Source organism: Balaenoptera physalus, assembly GCF_965194825.1.
Source record: "Balaenoptera physalus genome assembly, chromosome: 9".
Classification (NCBI taxonomy): Eukaryota; Metazoa; Chordata; class Mammalia; order Artiodactyla; family Balaenopteridae; genus Balaenoptera; species Balaenoptera physalus.
The window spans coordinates 44,099,644-44,115,956 of record NC_138888.1 but is presented as its reverse complement, the minus strand read 5'-3'; the positions used below and the strand labels follow the sequence as shown (position 1 = coordinate 44,115,956).

General features: G+C 36.4%; 1 protein-coding gene across 1 annotated transcript in view; it reads left to right on the top strand.

Annotated features, from left to right (window-relative positions):
• Window positions 1-3,193: 3,193 nt before the first annotated feature.
• Window positions 3,194-16,313, top strand: part of RFX6 (regulatory factor X6) — a gene marked incomplete at its 5' end in the record, with an annotated part of 56,058 nt that continues 42,938 nt past the window's right edge. The window contains 4 exons of the mRNA XM_082475496.1: window positions 3,194-3,416; window positions 3,685-3,841; window positions 6,585-6,708; window positions 8,409-8,470. Of these exons, the coding sequence (XP_082331622.1) occupies window positions 3,194-3,416; window positions 3,685-3,841; window positions 6,585-6,708; window positions 8,409-8,470 (566 nt within the window). The remainder of the gene's footprint in view (window positions 3,417-3,684; window positions 3,842-6,584; window positions 6,709-8,408; window positions 8,471-16,313) is intronic.

Sequence of the window (16,313 nt, the reverse complement as noted above, 5' to 3'; positions counted from 1 at the left end):
GGCACTGTATTAGGGTTTTTTAATAATGTTTTATTTAATTCTTACATCAGCACTATAATGTGGTGTCTTATGTCAGCAGAACATGAGTCAAACAGTCATCTACAAATGTGATTTTTAAGAAAGTGTTTCTAGGAGAAACAGGTAAAGGAGTAGGGATAGCAGGACAGAGAAGGGGAAGTAGCCAGACAAGGATGGGATTCCAGGAATTATCCAGCAGAGAATGCTTCAGCCTGATCCCACAGAGGAGCTCTGGATTGTAAACTGCAACTCAGATTTATCTACCATGAAGTTAATGAGCTGGACTTTTATTCTCCTTAATCATCAGTCATTGGCTAAGGGCTACCCAGGGGATGTATAAACACTGAGGTGCTTGCTCGCTCTGCCTATGGGCAATGGTGGTCCAGGAGCCAAGGGCAGCTCCTCCAAAGAAGAGTCTCAGGTGCTTTCAGGTGGTGTTCGTGGTGGAGCTGGTTACTGGAAACAAAAGGAAGTTGAAGCTGGAGAAAGGGTGGTTTGAAAATGTGAGGGGGATCCAAGAGGATCTGGGCAAGCACCCATGAGTCTGCTACAGATAACGTACTATTTTTTCCAATTTAGAGAGAAAGAAACAGAAGGGTTAAGTGCGCAGAGTCACAAAGAGAATGAATGCTAATGTATCGGACTCCAAATTCCTTTCCCCTTTAATGTGGTGCCTCCAGTCAGGAAGATAATGTCATTTGGGAACTTCCAAGAATCTCCTTTTTTGTATATCGTTGTGTTATTTTCTTCAAACAGAATAAACTTTTTTAGATATTCTTTTTTGGGATCTGTCAAATTGCATGCAGAATTTTGTATGTGTGTATGTGAGTGTATGTGTGTGCTTTCTTTCTTCTGGGGAGAGAATCTATGGCTTACACAAATTTCTTAATGGGAATATAAAAAACAAAATGTTTAGAATCACTATTTTAAAAGATCATTCTCTATATTTACCTATTTTCCTGCCTAGGTTTTTATGACTTGCTTATCACTATTATGTCTCTAAAACATTGTTCTCATGAGGTCAAATTATAATTGTCACAAATGGCAATTTAGGATGATAGAAGGTTTTTTTCCCCTGCTCACAACACCACTTTTACTGCATCACATAAGTTTGGGAGGGATTGGCATTAACTCTTTTTTAAACATTTGGTATAACTCAGCATTGCAGCCATCTTGTCCTAGGCTTTTATATGTTGGAAGTGTTTTTATTACTAGTTCAATTTCTTTACTTATTGTAAGTCTTTCAGATTTCTATTTCTGACCAGTAGTACAAAGAACTTACATGTTATTTTGTTAGGCAGAGAGTTTACTTAAAATTAAGGCAAAAAGTTCATTTAGAGCCTTAAATGGTTTGTGTTTTCACTGATCAATTCTGGATAAGTGCCAGATATTCACTTAGTGTCTGTATGACTTACACACACACACACACACACACACACACAATCAACCTGGATATCAAGCGCTATTAAAAAAATTTTTTTTTAATCCCAGTAATTTTCCTGAATGTTTTTCTTCTGATTATGTGATATAAGTGGGCAGAGTCCTGTTGTGTACAGTTAACCACTACGACTTCCTTTACAAAATGAGTCTGAGGGTGTCTCTGTAAAGAAGGAAGATTCTAAAGTTTAGTATTGTAGAGCTAAGCCCCATGGACTGAGAAAACTCTGAGGCTTTGGGGGTGGGGGGACTGGGTAGAGGAGATTGATTTGCAAGGTTGTGGGGAAAGGTGGTGGTATAGCCTCAGAACTTTGGGTGCCTGGATGGGTGGATGGCCCCAGCCTGGACCCAGCTTCTGGAGGTACAGCTAAGGAGAAAACCTTTGACAGAGAGGTGGTGCCTTTCCCATAAGTAGTGCTAAAAAAAATGGGTAAGGGTCAAATACACTCATAATCTTGGCCACCTAGGCAAGTTAATGCTCTTAGATTGTATTACTCCTCCCCCAAATCCACCCTTCAGCCATCTATCACCTTGGGTCCCATTTTGTTTTTCCTATGTTATATTTTGATGTAATATAGTTTAATATTAAATTAAACTTCAGGGGTGATTTATCTTTCTAATGCTCCAAATGAGGGTGACAGGTTGCAGGTTGTGGTGAGGCGATGTGAACCAAAGCAGGATTCTTGCTCTTTCTGGAGAGCACTAAGCATATAGATAGCAAGCACAGGGCATTATCTGTCAAAAGAACAGAAGATGAAAGGAATGAAGGACTGATTATGTGGCAGTCAGGCAACAGAGACCCCAAGTCTATTGACTTTTCCTTCTTAAAGAGAGAACAAGATATTTTCCACCACATGACTTTCTTGCCATTTTGGATTGGAAATGAAATATGGCGATTTCTTTCATTTTTCATTTCAACAAACGTCCATTGCACTACTACTAGGTATAAGAGGTGAGGAATCGTCAGGGACGGGTTTAAATTACAAAACATGTAGGGAGTGAATGCATCTTTTCCTCCAAGCTCAGGGCCAGATCCTGGAGGGCAGAGAGGCCCGGCATTCTGCGCCCGGGAGCAGGGCCCTCTGGACACTCGTGGGATGCGATGGCGTCTGTCCCAAGTCACTGAGAAGGGCCCTCACCACCCCCTAGGATTACTCCAGGAATAAATCCACCGAGGACATGTTGTGCAAAGACTGAGCGGTGCTCTGGGGTCCTCCTCTCCTGGCCTGGGCCTGCAGAGAGTCAAGGCTGTCCGCGGAAGCATCCTTGTTTTCTCCTTAGAGTAGGGATGGGGACAGTCGCTTTTCCCCCGAAGATGACAGTGGCGCTTTCTTGGTTCTTTTTGGGAGCTTTGGGTGTGGAAAGAGTGCTCGGTCCCAGGGCAAGATGAGAGAAAAAGAGGAAAGAGGGGAAAGGAGATGTGGGGAATGGGACTCCATCGCTCAGGCTCGACGAGCGCAGGTGAGGAAGTGAGTTCCAAGCTGAGCATCTGCCAGGATGGCAGACAGGTGGAGAGAGGCAGTCCCGCCTCGGCCCACCCAGTTCCCAGGGCGGTCCGAGCTGTACCTGTGCGCGGCCTTCCTTCTCCGCGACGCCCGGGGGATCCCGAGCCGCAGCCTCCGTCCCCGCCCCAGCGGCCCCGGGTCCCCAGCCCCGCCCCGCCCCGCCCCGCCCCGGCCTCGGGGCTCCGCTGGGAGCCGGTCGAGCGGCGGGTGCCCGAGTCTCCGTGGCCAGGAGGATGGCCAAGGTCCCGGAGCTGGAAGACGCCTTCCTGCAGGTGCAGGCTTCTCCCCAGGTTTCCCCCGAAGTCCAGGAGGAGTGTTGTGTGCAGCTCCTGAGCAAGGGTTTGCTCGTTTTCCCCGAAGAAAGGGTGTACCTGGCGGCTGAAGCGCAGCCCGGGGGTGCGCTGGGCAGCGGGGAGAAAGGGGTCGACCCGGAGCTGCCGGTGGGAGTTAAAGCCGGTGAGTGCTCTGCCCCCTCCCGGGACGTGATTGGGACGCGGATGTATTTTTTACAGGGCATCCGATAATAAAAATAAACATACCGCAAACGCGCATATATTTCCCCTAGGAAAATGATTGTTAGATAGAAATTAAGTCGAAAGGATTTTTCATAGCTCTCCTCTGAACGCCCCATAGGCCACCCTGTTTGACGCCAAGATACATTTAGAGGCTAATTAATTGATTTTATATTCTGATTTTATTTATCATCTTTTCAACTTGCAATCAGAAATGCATTTAAGCAATGGTAACTTTTCCTCTGAAGAAGAGGTAGCAGACAATCAAGACAGCAAAACCAAAGCAACCGATCCACACCTCTCTCAGAAGAAAACCATCACGCAGATTATGAAGGATAAAAAGAAGCAGACTCAGCTCACCCTTCAGTGGTAAGACTCGCCCAAGGATACCCTTAAGCACCTGTTGAATTTTTGAAGTCAGTATATTCAGATTCTTTGCTTTTCTCAATTTGCTTCTCCCTCAGATTTTCTTGGAGAAGTTTAAAAGACCGATTAGAAATTCATCCAAAAATTGTTTTCACTGAATATTTGGTATAGAGACATACTCTGGTACTGGTGAAAAATGATCTGCAATACAAATAAAAACCATCACTCTGTTCATTATTGACTAAAACTATAATTTCTTCGAATGTAAGCAATAATGAATTTTGTCGTACTTGTTTGCTTAACATGCAATCAATTCAGTCCTTATATATTTGTTATTTTTATGTTTATAAAACATGATTCTTAAAAACAACTTAAAAGGAGGAAGGATTTTAACGGTGCCTTTATCCGTAGAGGGCAAATTCAAAATTGTGTATTGGCCATAAGATGAAATGTGTTTGAACTAGAAGACATAGAAAAATCAGTTAAGATGATGCTATTAACTTAAATAAATGTTCAACTACCTTTCACATATGATTTATTACAGTGAAATATCACTAATTGGATTTTGTGGAAAATCTTTTAAAACCAAGAGTTTATCAGTAGGCTCTCTACATATACAGAACATTTTATAATATTCTAAAAGGAAGAGAAATTTAAAGTAAAAACATAACATTAATCTTCCCTATGTAGTGTGAAGAAATAGAGCTATAAATTTCCTCCCAAATTCCAAATAAGACGCAAATAAGTAAAAATGTCTATTTGCTGATAAGTTACATAATCTGTTTATATGTAAAGTGTGATCTAAATCTTAGAAAAATACAATAGAAAAAACAGTATCTTAAAAAAACTAGTACATCTTATTTTATTTAAACACTGAATTACAATTTGCATGTAGTAAATTTTTGTAATTATATCCTTAACTCTTTCAAATATTTGAAATATAAACTAAATATCTTTCTAAAATTACGGTTTAACTATTGAAGTTGATATCACATTTACTGGTTAAGAATATACTAGAGCAGTAAATAGTTGAGCTAATTATCTGAAATATTTAGGACACAACTATTTTCTTTAGGATAATTGGAGCTAAAAGATTTTGACTTCAGATATGTTATGAAGGTCTTTTGAATGATCACTTGCATTATTCAGTTCAACTTGAATGAATGGAAACAAACTTGGGTTTTTATTTTATAAATATAAATGCATTACAATTAAAGAAAAAAGTCATACCCCAAATTAACATTATACTTATGTCTAGGATTTTTCAGTATTTTGAAGACAAAAATAATGCCTACACCATCAAAATAGCCAGGTGAAAAAGTGGGCATTATATGCGTGTCATTAAAATATAGTTTTAAATAGTTGAATATTTCTCAGTAGTTTTCATATTTTTTGAAACTATAAAATGTTGTCATTTTGTTTGAATTCTCCATACTCTCTCTTTAAAAAGTGTTACATAATTAAAAAAAAATAGCCTAGGTGAGTTATTTACCTTCTGATAATTTTTTCCTTAAGGTTATAGATTATAGCAGGGATGTTAAACAGTAGAATTGAAAATTAAAGTGAAAAATCTGCCTAACTTCAATTTTCACTGTCAACTAGGTGTTTGGTTTTATATATGCAAATTTTATTGGGTTTTGATTCTTTTTTTTCCTTTGTCATAGAAAAATGGATGTCTGATGCTTTACCTGCTTAGGAAACACGTACTGTAGCTTTTATCTCATGCACCTTAGGAACGTGTTAAATCAGAAATCTAAAGAGTTTAGAAGAGTTTCACTCAATTTTAATCTGAATGCATATTCTATATTGCATTGCTCTTGTATAGTAGTAATTATGATTTTACTATACATAAAAAGAGTATAAGTAAACTTTAGCCAATATCATCTACTGAAAGGTTAGAAAAATTGAGAGTAGAATCTACAAGTTCTGATTTCCTGATTGCTGTTCAGATATTTATAACACTTAAATATGTTATTACATTTATATAAATTGTGTGTAATTGCAATTGCAGGCATCCAAATTAAATGGAATTACTTCTAAATTTTCAAAGTTTATATAATTATGTTTATAATATGGATCTGAATTTATATGTCATGTTTGGGGCCATCTATAGAGAATAACAGTATGTTTCGAGTGTACAGGATCTTTTAGGTAATTGTAAGTACTGATTACAGTAAAAAGTGTAGAGATAGAAATAGATCAGTACCATTTCGAACTTAAGTGAAATTAATTTACTCTTATGTATTTTGCAAATAAATGTATCACCATGCTTCCCTAACTATTCAGTGTTTGGAACTAGTTTGTGAATGAAAGTAAGAGATTATAGACATTTGCCAACCTGAAGCCTGGCAGCCCTTTAGTGTTGAGAATGTTATTTTTAAAAACCATCACCTTCAATTTCACTATTCATATTTGATTATCACAGAGCAAAGCATGATGAACAGGGAAGACTTACACAGAAGTAAGACCTATTCTTTGGGATGTGGACCAGGCAGGAATGGTTTTGTCTTAGCCATGGTATTTTAACTGCACTAGCAAGTGTTCATTGGGGTTCTTGCTCTTCTAACTTTAATCCTTGTGATCATATTTTTAATATTATCCAGAATAAAAGAAGTCTACTCATGTCTGCTCAAGAACTCATTTGTATAGAGTCTGTATTCAAAAGGAGCATTAAATCAACGTGAGAGGGGAAAGGAAAGAAGAAATAAAGAAAAGGTTTGACCTAATTCTTTGCCCTTTTTCTTAGGCTTGAAGAGAATTACATTGTATGTGAAGGAGTTTGCTTACCACGGTGCATCCTTTATGCACACTATTTAGATTTCTGCCGGAAAGAGAAACTGGAGCCAGCCTGCGCGGCCACCTTTGGAAAGGTAAATAACATATATTGGCTATACTACCTTACAACTGAAGTCATGTCAGGCAGACAGTATGGAAACAAACTTATCTGTTCAAATTTTCTTATAGAATATTAAGAAATCTGTTTTGTAAATGAAATCTCTTGGCTGTATTTGGAACTATTATATGTTTAACCTAGATTTTACCTACTATTTGTTTTACCTTGAATTACTATATGCTTTGAATATTAGAACCCTGGCTATTAGAAGATTTAATGTGACCTTAAAGGAAGCTCTATTTGAGCAATAATATTTCCTTTCAAAGATGGATACATTAAAGAGTATGGTATGGCCTGTATTGAGAAGCAGAATTAAGTGGAGGTGACAAGTATCTTGTTAATGTAATTGGTGACTGTGTTTATTCTATTTCATAAATAGTTCTCCTAATTCTCCATTTGCTCTAAGTATATTTACACATCAAACTCCAAGTTGTCGTGATGGGATTGGTTAAATTTCTCTCATTTAAAAACATTCCTTTTTACCCAACCTGTGTGGTTAGGATGGGAATCTATATAGCTGACATTACTGTACTTACATATGTTGATCTCATTTTAAGAATCAGGAAACAATATCCATCTCTTGGGAAAGCCTTGTTCTTTGAGATTCTTGTCTTGCTCTATTATCTAAGAACCAAGGATATCCCAGAAAAATTGTAAGAAGCTTAGATCTCAAATATTGCATCTCTTATAAACTGAAATCCAAATTCTAACCTGTAGAGGGACTCGTTGTCTAGAAAATAATGATTACTATGGTCTGGCTTCCCGGTTTTTTTTAACTAAAATAATTTACTAATTTATTTTGAAAACCTATCGTTTACAGGAGACAGTGTGATAAGGGCATGCTAATCCAGTGATTTAGGTGCTAGCCTGGACTCTAATTTGCTGCGAGACCTGAAAAGCACTAAACTTCCTCAAAACTCAGTTCACTCATTCTGTAAAATGAGGAGGCTGCATAAGACAACTTCTAATATCCATTTTAGCTTTAATATTTTATTAGTCCCCCTTATGGCAGTCATTCTTAACTGTTTGGGGAGCCATGAAACACCTTGAGAATCTGATAAAAACTACAGAACCAGTCCCCAAGAAATTAACGCATATTAATACACAGAGTTTGCCATGGAGCCTTTAGAAGATCATGTATGGATCTCCTAAGATTCAGGTTAAAAACCCTGTTTTATGTAGAAGAGATTTTTGTTCTTTAATCAAATGCTAACTTTTAGCCAATTTAAAGAAAGGAACGTAGAAAAGAGAAAGATTCAAACACGGCTGTGAAGATCTGGTAAGGCAAAGAAAATTTCCATGTCCTTTCAGGGTTGGAGATAGATACTTAATTGTGGGTAAATCTCTGCAAAGAATTACTATAAAGAAACCCAAATCTTCCCACAAAGCACATACATGATGTAATAATTGCTTTGGCAGTAACATCAAGCAAGAGCAGATATTGGTATGATCTGCTTTGGACATTGAGAAAAGGGCAGTAGAACAATGTCATCAAAAAAGCACCTCCCTCCCTTTGCTGATGTGTCATTATGTATCAATATGTGTATGATATTATTTTTTCCAGACTAAATATTTACTCAAAGTTCAGCCTTTGCTTTCTAGAATTAATTGAATATGAGAGGCTTGCAACAGAACCACGCACTTTCTAAAAACTAAAGTAATTGACTTTCTTTTTAGACAATTCGTCAAAAATTTCCCCTGTTGACGACTCGGCGGCTTGGAACAAGAGGCCATTCAAAGTAAGACGCATGGATGAGCACATTTCAGATCTGTACATATGATGCATTGTATATGAGGACTAATGCAATGTGAAACAAGTATTGTCTTTATCAGTGAATAGAACTAGGTATTCTCTTCTTGATAAAGCAGACTTTTACCAACTCTAAGACCTAAAAAGAAAAATAAGTGGATTTTAGAATAATGTTTAAAAAGCAAAATTTACATAGAAAAATCATAATATATTATTTTTTCTAATGAAATAATCTAAATGAATCATTTTTATAATCTTAAAGCCACGACTGAAGGTACCAGTGTCATGAAAGGGAAATACATATGGCTACATAAGTGACCAAATGGAGTCCACAACACTTCCAAAGAGCAAGGCCAAAGCCAGGGGTTGAACATGGTCCAGGTTCTTCCTCTGGTTTTCTTTCCCAGATAATAATTTCTTTATATTCCCCTCTTTTCCCTTCAAGACAAATGACATGCCCATATGACTCAATGGAAATATAAATATAAAATAAACAGTCATGTATTCTCTCTCTTGATAAATTTAGCTTTACTTATCTCTTGTGGCAACCTCTGTAGAACTCCCAGTTACAGGTTCATGTTCATTCATTATTTCTTCTGTCCACCGTGTTTTTAGTTGTTCCTTTCCTTCTGTCTACAAACATATCCAGATCTCTTCTGTGTTGATAAAATGAAATCGTCTCAAACCTGCTATACTCTTTGTTATTGCTCTGTTATTTTTCTTCTCTCTGCTATTTCTTGAGAGTAGCTATCTGCTCACTTGCCTTACCACTGATCACATGCCTCTGTCCTGTCCATTTCTTTACCTGGGCAAAAACTCAATGGCTCGTTTTTACTGTTACTGATTTTCCTAGGCACCTGTCTAGCATTTGAACCTGCTGATAATGTCTTCTTAAAATAAATAAATGCATAAAACTTCCCCTACCGCTTCTCTGTTGCAACACTGCCAAGTCCTCTTCCCTCTTCTGCCGCTTATTTTCTAGTTTGTCCAGTGTCTCCTTCGGCTCTAACATCCAGTTCAGCATTGTCCAAAGAAATATAATGTGACCACATATTTAAATCAAAAATTTCTATTAGCCACATTAAAAAAGTAAGATGGAACAGATGAAACTGATTTTACTATGTTTTATTTAATCCAACATATCCAAACCATGATCGTTTAACCATATAATAAAAATTAAAATTATTAATGAGATATTTTACATTCTTTCTTTCCTACCAAGTGTCTGAGATCCCGTGTGTATTTTATACCTACAGCACATCACAATTCAGACTAGTCACATTTCAGATGCTTAATACCCACATGTAACGTGCGGCTATTCTACTGGCTAGCTCAGTCTTTTGGCTCAGTCACTTGCCAAAAGAATAGATCCTACTTTATTATGAATTCTCTTGAATCTCTCTCTCCATTCTCACTTTCAAAAACTGGCCTTGACTCTGTCTTTTTAGTCCGTTCAATACCATTCTTCCAAACTGACCTTCTGAAGTTCAGATTCAATCATTTCTCCGTCATCCTCATTTTCACCTGCTCATGACCAACTTTTCTCACCTTGACATTCAAGGTCCATTATGATTTAGTCCCAAAACATTTTCTTACCTTATCGCCTACTTCTCACTTTTCAGCACGCAGCCTACGCTGTCACCAATTTATTGCCCAGTCCCCTTTGCTTCCCTCTCAACCACCACTGTTTTGTTCATGCTGTCTTCCTCCACAAAAAATGCCCTTTCCCCTAGAGGTGTGTTGAAATCCTATCCATTTAAAAGAATGTCTCCTGAACTTCCTCTTCTTTTGAATCTTTTCTTAGCCTCTTGATGTTTTGTAGGCTTTTCTTTGCACCCTCGTAGCAGTTTTTGATACCTACCCTAATGCGAAATTAACTTACCTACCCTAATGCAAAATTAACTTATCTCCTCCCCTCAAAAGGTGGTATTTTGAGGACAGAGACTTTGTCTCACCCATTTTCATACTATTTCTGTGGTCTGCTACATAATAGATTATCAATTTATATCTATTTAATTGATTCCTATTAATGTTAATATTATTGTGGCCTGAGAAATGAAATGCCAGATTGAAAAAGACAAAATGGGCTCATTCCTTCTAACCAAGTCAGCTTTTTTTCCAAGTCGAATCAGTTTAACTGCCTAATTTCTACTGAACTGATTCCTACTGATTTGGGTAGGTAAAGATTAGATAATGTTTGAGATAGATAGATAGTGGAAAAAGAGGCAAAGCAATGCAGAGAAATCCTCTTCGCAGGATCTACAAGAGGACAGGCAGGCAGGCTGCAGAGAAAGTCAATTAATCCTAGAAGGAGCCTTTAGGATTAGGGATGAATCATTAACCTTGTCCATTGTGACACAATGAGGCTCCAGTGTGTAGGTTTATGTTGTAACAGTATGTAGTGACTTCAGGCAATTTGTTTGATATCTGAGAACAGATGCCCAAGAGCATAGCATTAACAATTTGAATTTTTTCCTACTTACCTGATGTGCCATTTGCTTTTTATAACTTGCATATTATATTTTTGGTATTTTCATATCATGGGGAAAATTTTTTTCTATATGTAAACTAAGTATTTTGAAAGATACGGCAAGATGTAGAGTTTGTGTATTTTATCATTGGTAATATTCTGATGTAATTATTCTTAGCAAGATACTTTTTCTGACTTTATTTATTTCCAAGAAATACCCTTAGATTTTTTTTATCTTGGAAGATAATATATCAAAAGGCAGAGTTGCCTAGTGGTTAGGAGCATGAGGTTTAAAATTGGACAAATCTGAGCTTTAATCCCATATTCCCATATACAACTAGATGAGCAGTTCAGCTTTTCATCAATAAGTTGGATATGCCATTATCTACAGGTGTAGTGTGAGAACTAAATGAAAAAGTATAGGAATGAATGGAGACATGAATATGCTTTCAACCTCACTATCCTTAATAGTAATGAAATTATTAATAATAATAATAATATAAAATTAATAATATGATATTCACAGCGCATCCAAAAATCAGCAATGCAATTAAAAGTTATTATTTACTGAGCAGCACACACACGCACACACACACACACACACACACTCTCTCTAATCCTCACAATGACAAGATTGGAATTACTGTGTTTTGCAAAGGAGGAAACTGCAGTTCAAAGATCACTGACTTGCTCAAGGCCACACAGATACTATAAAATAACAATGTTGGCATTTAGATCAAGGTTTATCTGGCTCTAAAGTTTGTGCTTTGTCAACTGATAAAGCGTCTTCTTTCCTATATCAGTCATATCAACAAAATATTGTTTAATTGAACTTTTGAGTTTTTGAGGTGTAAATTTTATTTATTTTTTCTTTTTTTTTCACATCTTTATTAGAGTATAATTGCTTTACAATGGTGTGTCAGTTTCTGCTTTATAACAAAGTGAATCAGTTATACATATACATATGTCCCTATATCTCCTCCCTCTGGCATCTCCCTCCCTCCCACCCTCCCTATCCCACCCCTCCAGGTGGTCACAAAGCACCAAGCTGATCTCCCTGTGCTATGCGGCTTCTTCCCACTAGCTATCTATTTTACGTTTGGTAGTGTATATATGTCCATTCCACCCTCTCACTTTGTCCCAGCTTACCCTTCCCCCTCCCCCTATCAAGTCCATTCTCTAGTAGGTCTGCATCTTTATTCCCATCTTGCCCCTAGGTTCTTCTGACCATTTTCTTTTTTCTTTTTTTTTTTTAGATTCCATATATATGTGTTAGCATACAGTATTTGTTTTTCTCTTTCTGACTTACTTCACTCTGTATGACAGTCTCTAGATCCATCCACCTCACTACAAATAACTCTGTTTCGTTCCATTAATCTCCAAAACATACAAGCAACACATGCAGCTCAATATCAAAAAAACAAACAACCCAATCCAAAAATGGGCAGAAGACCTAAACAGACATTTCTCCAAAGAAGATATACAGATTGCCAGCAAACACATGAAAGAATGCTCAACATCACTAATCATTAGAGAAATGCAAATCAAAACTACAATGAGATATCATCTCACACCAGTCAGAATGGCCATCATCAAAAAATCTACAAACAATAAACACTGGAGAGGGTGTGGAGAAAAGGGAACCCTCTTGCACTGTTGGTGGGAATGTAAATTGATACAGCTACTATGGAGAACAGTATGGAGGTTCCTTATTTATTTTTTCTGATCTAACGGTTTTAAATGTTAATTAGTATATTAGATTCTTCTTCAAAGAGCTAACAACATTTCTCAGCATCAATCATAAGGCATTTTAAATTATTTTATATTTGTTTAGAGATATTTATGTCTTCTATAAAAGCAAATTTGTAGCACAAACACAATTTTGCTTTCTGCTTTTAATTTTTGTCCAAAATGTTCTCTGTGTTGGTCTGTTATCTTCACAATCATCATTTCTATTGGATGTTTAATATTTCAAAAATTTACATTTGATGAAAAACATTTTTATGTATATGGAAATATGAACAATTGATGATATAGAAATATAAATGAAGAAGTAAGCATATTTTGGAGAAACAGGAATTTATAATTTCTCCCAATTTTACTAGTAATTTTGTAAAACTTTGTATTGTTGTAGTGCCCAAAACATACTATCACTAAATATCTATTGAATTATTTCTAATATATGAATAAATTTGGTATTAATTAATTTATAAATAAATAACAAGCTCTGCACTCCATCCCTTCATTTTCTCTTACCGTCCCCTCCCTGCCAAGAAAACCAACAATCCCAATGGCAGATTCTGCATGTTCTCAAAATCAAGATAAAAACTGACTTTGCTTTTGTGTTTTTCTTTTCTTCTCTTTGATTTACCACCAATGCTAATAATATACCCTGATTTTTTTCCTGTGCAAAATTTTTTTTTAAAATAAATTTATTTATTTATTTTTTTATTTTTGGCTGTGTTGGGTCTTCGTTGCTGCGCGCGGGCTTTCTCTAGTTGCATTGCGGGGGCCATTGCAGTGCTTGGGCTTCTCATTGCTGTGGCTTTTCTTTGTTGCGGAGCAAGGGCTCTAGGTGCGTGGGCTTCAGTAGTTGTGGCACCCGGGTTCAGTAGTTGTGGCTCATGGGCTGTAGAGCACAGGCTCTGTAGTTGTGGCGCACGGGCTTAGTTGCTCTGCGGCACGTGGGATCTTTCTGGATCAGGGCTTGAACCCGTGTCCCCTGCATTGGCAGGCAGATTCTTAACCACTGGGCCACCAGGGAAGTCCCAAAATTTTTAAATTTAGATTTTGAATAAATAAAAATGAATCAAAATTCTATAGGTACAAAGAGTATCTAATGAAAAGTAATTCTTGCCTATTTTATGTTATGAATCTATTATAGCAAGGATAATCAATCCATTCATGTTTATATTGATGACAAAGCATGGTGCCAAAGAGTTTTTGAGGTGCAAACAATAGTAAGATAGGGTACATGCTGTCAAAAAAATTTCACTATTAATATTCATTTATTTAGTAAACATTTTACGTCTGTCCTGGTGCTGACTAGGCCCTAAAGATACAATGATTAGCAAAAGAGGCCGTGTCCCACCCTTGCTCAAAATGGCTCAGCAGTGTAAGGGAGAACACAGTTGAGCCCACCAATTAGATTTCATGAAATTTCATGCACACAGTAAACTGTTTGATTTGAAGTTACATTTTAATTTCTTGTAGACTTTGATCAGTCAAATCTTGGTTTTCAGACATGACGGATAAAAGCTATTATCTTATTTATTAGTAGTGATTTAGTGGGTTAATAAAACTGATATGGCAGCTGCTCTTATCATAGTAAGTTATTGCAAGTCCCTGAACAACTTAATCCCATCATTTCCTTATCAGTTATCATTTGTGTAATGTAAACTAACATCAGGGCTACTAGCTCAGTGGGAACATATGTTTCAGGAATTCTATATAATGACAAAATGGAAAAGAAGAAATACAGGTGCAGGTATAAATTGATCAGCAAATGAAGAAAAGTATTAGACACAAGGTAAATACTTTAGTACTAAAAAGAGGAGCAATAATTTCATTTGTCCTATTAAAATATAACACATTCACTTTAAAATGTGGGCATAAAAATTAATTAATTATTCTTCTTTATTCCTAAAATGTAAATGATATCTGTCACTTGATACAAGGCTAAGGACAGTTGATGCTAATGAATGAAGACAATTTTGTTAGATAATCACAAAGACTACTTGTATTATGCAAACATTTTCTTAGAGAAATTAGCTAATCATATCTAGGATTTTTAAGCAGTTATCATATTTCTTTTAAAATAAAAATCATATAGGGAGAAAGAACTGTGAAATGTTTGGGAATCTATATTCAGAGTAACCTACAGGATAGGCATTGGCTATTGGTATATAAATTTTAAAAACTAGTTAGCCCACAATGAGGCAAACCTCACTTTTTATTCAACATTTACCTGTATATATTCTTGTTATGCTAGAACATTTCTGGCAAATATTTCCTAGCAAGATTTATTTTAGGGTAATATATTAACAACAAAATAGTGATATAAAATGTTGCAAGTGAGATGAAAAATCCACGTATACTTTGTATGAAATTACTCTCCCCGGTTTTATGAGGTTTATCTTCAGCTGTTAGGAAGACAGAGAGCTGCTCGTTTATTATCTCTTCTCAAAGACACTAAATCATCACTCAGACGATAACATGTTCCTAGTATAGACTAAAAGGAAGATTAAAGGGGAATATTATTTTATTGGCTCCAGAAGAAACTGGATATGAAATGTGCTAAAGCATTACAATGGTCATTGCAAAATATTGAGATTTGTATTTCTAGCAATTTCTAGTCTTTCCACCTAAATACGCTGATTGCATGTCCTTTATATACATTGTTTAGGGATACAACTTTTGTTCAACGCCAATATTTTACCAGTAACCTGGAAAGGCACAGTCCTAGGAAGCAGTTATTGAAAACTATTGGCTTTAAGAGAATTTGTGTTTTATCAGTTTCCAGATTTCTAGCAGAACACATTGACTGGTCCAATAAATGAGGATTTCTCTTTACAGTAATTTCTAAGGGGGAACACAATGAAGGGGACAATGAAATTCCCTTCCTCCAAATCTTATAGGTTAGTAGGGGAGGTAAGCCGTGTATACATATACCGTTAGTACGAGATGCAAAGCTCCATGGGATAACTGACCAAGAGAGGAGTTCAAAGGACAGAGAAATTAATTTTGCCTAAGAGACCAGGCAAAGCTTCATGTGTTGAAGCTATGCCTTGAGGCACGGATAAGAAATGGGGACATGCAGGAAGAAGGGCATTCCCAATGAAGAGCTCAACAAAGTAAAGGCACAAAGTGAGGAAAGCACGTGTTATTTGTGGAGGGCAAGTAACTCTGATAGAAATAGATAAGTTTATACAGTACTAGTGGTAGAGTTAAAGGAATTAGTAGATTTCCTTACATCACATTAGACAAGAGGCTTTTTAATCTCTACCAGATTTTAAATTGTGCTATGTTTAAGTATATGACACTATATGCATGCCCTTTATTAAAAATTCCTGCTTATAAAATTTTCTTTATGACATATTGTTATTTTTAACTTTTTTCATATTATGAATTTATTCATTCAACAAATGTTTGTTGAGTTCCTCTTATAGGGAGCTTATATTCTAGAGGGAGTCTTTGTTTATATATGGAATTTCAAGTATGAAACATTCAGATCAATGGTATAGTTCTTAATGATTCAAGTTAGTTATCAGTTCTTAAAGATTCATGCTGAGGTTGAAGAGAGAGTGTATATGTTGAGTGCAAGCATATTCAAACTATATTTCATTTAAGAATTTCTAATTAT